This window comes from Lithobates pipiens, unplaced genomic scaffold (assembly GCF_037356315.1).
Source record: "Lithobates pipiens isolate NorthernLeopardFrog02 unplaced genomic scaffold, aLitPip1_a1.2 Scaffold_1, whole genome shotgun sequence".
Taxonomy (NCBI): domain Eukaryota; kingdom Metazoa; phylum Chordata; class Amphibia; order Anura; family Ranidae; genus Lithobates; species Lithobates pipiens.
Genome location: NW_027507685.1, coordinates 7,058,804 through 7,063,406, shown reverse-complemented (window position 1 = coordinate 7,063,406; position 4,603 = coordinate 7,058,804). Strand labels below are relative to the sequence as shown.

General features: G+C 37.9%; 1 protein-coding gene across 1 annotated transcript in view; it reads left to right on the top strand.

The window, feature by feature from the left end:
* MCTS1 (MCTS1 re-initiation and release factor) overlaps positions 1 to 2,750 on the top strand; it is a 34,817-nt gene extending 32,067 nt beyond the window's left edge. The window contains exon 6 of the mRNA XM_077476906.1: positions 2,548 to 2,750. Coding sequence (XP_077333032.1) covers positions 2,548 to 2,629 — 82 coding nt within the window. The 3' untranslated portion in view covers positions 2,630 to 2,750. The remainder of the gene's footprint in view (positions 1 to 2,547) is intronic.
* Positions 2,751 to 4,603: the final 1,853 nt, after the last annotated feature.

The following is a 4,603-nucleotide window of genomic DNA, read 5'->3' as shown; positions in this document are numbered from 1 at the left end:
AGATCTCATATTTGGACTTAAATGCAATAAAAAAATAAAATAAAAAAAAAAGTCATTTTAAAAAATGTAAAATATACCTTTTTTAAGAGGTATGGGCGGAAGTGACGTTTTGACGTCGCTTCCGCCCTCTTATGGTATAGAGACGAGTGGGGGCCATCTTAGCCTCACTCGTCTCCATACCCAGCCATTGGTAGGACCCGATCGCCTCCGCCGCTGCGGAGGGCGCAGGAGAGCGGCGGGAGGGGGGGGTGGCACCTCTCCCACCGCCGATACCGGTGATCTCGTGGTGTACCCGCCGCAGAGACCACCATTATCGCACACACGACCGGCGCCTGAAGAGATGGATATCTCGGTTGTGGCAGCAGCTGCTGCCGTTACCGAGATATCCCTCTTCAAAAATAGGACGTACATCGGCGTGCGCTGGTCGTTAAAGTGGAAGTAAACCGATGGATTTAAACAGTTAAAAAAAAAAAAGGCATGCCGGGAATGCTAACTGCACATTGGCTGTGCTCTCAGCCAAACTATCAAACCATCCAATGGCTGGTGTCATAACGAATCACATGTGCAGCACCATAGCAGTTGAAGATTAAACAGAGGCAAAGATGGCAGCTTCCTTGGCTGAAAACGATAGGGGAGTTTACTTCCACTTTAAGTGGTTAAACTAGTGTATTAACAGAAAGGGCCCCTAGGCTTTACCAAGACCTGATCTGCAGTGTCGCTTTTTGCAGCACAGCCATAAATTACAATCCTTCTCCTATTCTTATCCATTAGTGGATTTACCATTTTCATAAAAATAAAGCTCTTTTGCATATACAGTGCCTTGAAAAAGTATTCATAACCCTTGACATTTTCCACATTTTGTCATGTTGCAACCAAAAACTAAATGTATTTTATTGGGATTTTATGTGAGAAGCCAACAGAGTGGCACATAACTGTGAAGTGGAAGGAAAATGATAAATGGTTTTCAAAATATTTTACAAATAAATATCTGAAAAGAGTGGCATGCTTTTGTGTTCAGCCCCCCTTTATTCTGATACCCCTAACTAAAATCTAGTGAAACCAATTGCTTTTAGAAGTCACCTAATTTGTAAATAAAGTCCACTTGTGTGTAATTGAATCCCAATATAAATACAGCTGTTCTGTGAAGCCCTCAGATTTTTTAGAGAACCTTGGTGAACAAACAGCATCATGAAGGCCAAGGAACACATCAGATAAGTCAGGGATAAAGTTGTGGAGAAGTTTAAAAAATATCCCAGGCTTTGGACAGCTCAAGGAGCACTGTTCAATCCATCATACGGAAATAGAAAGAGTATGACACACCTGCAAACCTACAAAGACATGGCTGTCCACCTAAACTGACAGGCAGGGCAAGGAGAGCATTACTCAGAGAAGCAGCCAAAAGGCCCATGGAAACTCTGGAGGAGCTGCAGAGATCCACAGCTCAGGTGGGAGAATCTGTCTACAGCACAACTATCAGTCATGCACTCCACAAATCTGGCCTTTATGGAAGAGTGGCAAGAAGAAAGCCTTTGTTCAAAGAAATACAAAAAAAGTTCTGTTTGCAGTTTGCGAGAAGCCATGTGAAAGAAGGTGCTCTGGTCATATGAGATGAAATTTTAACTTTTCAGCTTAAAAGCAAAACTAAGCAAAGGCAAAAAACTACCACTGCACATCACCCTGAACACACCATCCCCACTGTGAAACATGGTGGTGGCAGCATCATCCTTTTGTGGGGATTTCTTTCTTCAACTCTGACCAGCTTCCCTGTCCCTGCTGAAGGGAAGATGGATGGAGCCAAATACAGGGAAATCTTAGACGAAAACCTGTTACTCTGCAAAAGACTTGTTCACTTTCCAGCAGGACAATGACCCTAAAAATACAGCCAGAGCTACAATGGAATGGAATAGATCAAAGCATTTTCATGTGTTAAAATGGCCCAGTCAAAGTCCAGACCTAAATCCCATTGAGAATCTGTGGCAAGACTTGATAATTGCTGTTCACATATACTGTCCATCCATTCTAACAGAGCTTGAACTATTTTACAAAGAATAATGGGCAAAAATGTCACTCTAGATGTGCAAAGCTGTTAGAGACATAACCAAAAAGACGTGGAGCTGTAATTGCAGTGAAAGGAGGTTTTACAAAGTATTGATTCAGAGGAGCTGAATACAAATCATGCCATGCTTTTCACATATTTGTAAAAAAAAAAAAAATGGAAAACCATTTATTTTCCTTCCACTTCACAATTTTGGGCCACTCTGTGTTGGTCCATCACATAAAATCCCAATAAAATACACGTTTTTGGTTGTAACACAACAAAATGTGGAAAAGTTCAAGGGGTGTGAATATTTTTTCAAAGCTCTGTACTGGTTTCATTTCAGTGCTTGGCTACGTCATGCTTTAAAAAGTTTTGCAAATATGGGTGTTGGTTTCTGTTATGACTGTATTTACACACAATTGCTTGCGTATACAATATGTTTCAACTATAGTAAGCGACCTTCCTATTTTGTAGTAGAAGAAAAGTTAAAGCTGTTTGTTCTTTTACAGTGAAAAGGTCAATAAAGGCATTGGCATTGAAAATATTCACTATTTAAATGATGGATTGTGGCACATGAAGACTTACAAATGAAGCACTGGATCCTGCTTGAGAGCACTTAGAGCTAATGTGGACTTGAAAGTAACCTGTTGTTGATGTGGTTGAATGTGATTTTTGCTTTCTGATATGCCTAATAAAGCAAATGTGGCGCACACTTTGTTTTTTCTTGTATTACATTTTAGAAAAATTCTAAAATAATAATGAACACAACCAAATGCAAGAACAAATTTTCCTACTCCGGACGATTGCAGTGAGAACATGAACGTATGTTTGTACTTGTAGTAGGGACCAGAAACAATAGTGTGCATTTAGTTTTTTATCCTACTACATAAAAAGCTGCTTTTTAGTGTGTGTGTATATGTGTGTGTGTGTGTGTGTGTGTGTATGTATATATGTATATATATGTGTATGTATATTGTATGTATATGTATATATATATATATATATATATATATATATATATATATGTGTGTGTGTGTGTGTGTGTGTGTATATGTATGTATATGTATATGTATATATATATATATATATATATATATATATATATATATATATATATATATATATATAAAATAAGCCAATCGGGGAGGTAATCGGTCGGGGCTCTGTCTTAATGGATATATGGAGCTCTGACTCTGCTTGGGTGCCCCCATAGAAAGCTGTTGGCTGAGGGGGCACTCTATTAGGAGAGAGGAGCAGCAAAGCGGGACCTGAGTAGAGGCATACCCGGGCTGCTCTGTGCAAAACCAACTGCACTGGGGGTATATATATATATATATATATATATATATATATATATATATATATATATATATATATATTTTACTTTATTGATTTATTTTATATATATATATTTTACTTTATTGATTTATTTTATATATATATATTTTACTTTATTGATTTATTATATATATATATATATATATATATATATATATATATATATATATATATATATACTTTTTTCTACCAAGAAGCAAAAAAGTTACAATGTGAGAGTACAGGGGTGGGCTGCACAATTATTTGTGATCATGTGATGGAACCCCGATCTCTAGGCCTCATGTACACTGGATGTTAGAAAAGCATTGGCTATAGGAAGCTGTAGCTTTAGAATGAGGTTTTTCTGCATTTTATTATTACAGAAGACCCACTTAAGTGAGGGATGTAGGCTTGTCGTTGATGGGATAAAGGCTGCTACAAGACGTTTGTCAGGGGTCAGAACTGCCTACCACTTACACGTCACCAACAGCAGTACGAAGACCTACAAATTGTATATTTTAGGAATAAACCTAATGCTATGATATGCTGTAGATAAGAAAGGCAGATGCTGTATACAGTTGTCATGGTAACTACAGTGGGTTAACTCCAAACCCCGCCCTCTTGTATTTCTATAATTTTAGGTTACTCCCTATCACATTAAATCCATACTTTGTGCATTAGTGTTGCATAATGTATTATCAGACCTGCTAAACTAGTTATATTTGAATTGCTAAAATGTGACTGTCACTACTCATTCAGTTGCCTCTATAAATTACTAGAGCTCTCATGAACAGATTTAGGGCTTCCTGGTGTGTTTTTTTTTTTTTTTTTTTTTTTTTTAAATGGATACTTTCCAGCCTCTGGATTCCAGCACTTTCTTCTATATAATGGAAAATTAGAATAATCACCTTTCTGTAATTTTCCGTTCCCGGTGCTTATCCATGGCAGCATACATAGGGTTGGTTACTCCACCCACAATCCACCGGCAGGACCACGGTAACACTACAAATGAGAGACCGCATCCTCCCCACTCCATTCTACTAACTAGCCTCTAAACTGTAGAAAAAAGATAAAGAAGAAAATAGGGAGCGGTGTTTGCTGCCATGGATAGGCACCAGGAAAGAAAAATTATGGGAAGGTATTACATTTTTCAGTTTTCCTGGTACCTCCATGGCAGCATACATATGGTAAATCACTTTCATACAGAGTAGGATTGCTGCAAAAAATTGTTTTTAATTCAATGTTTTG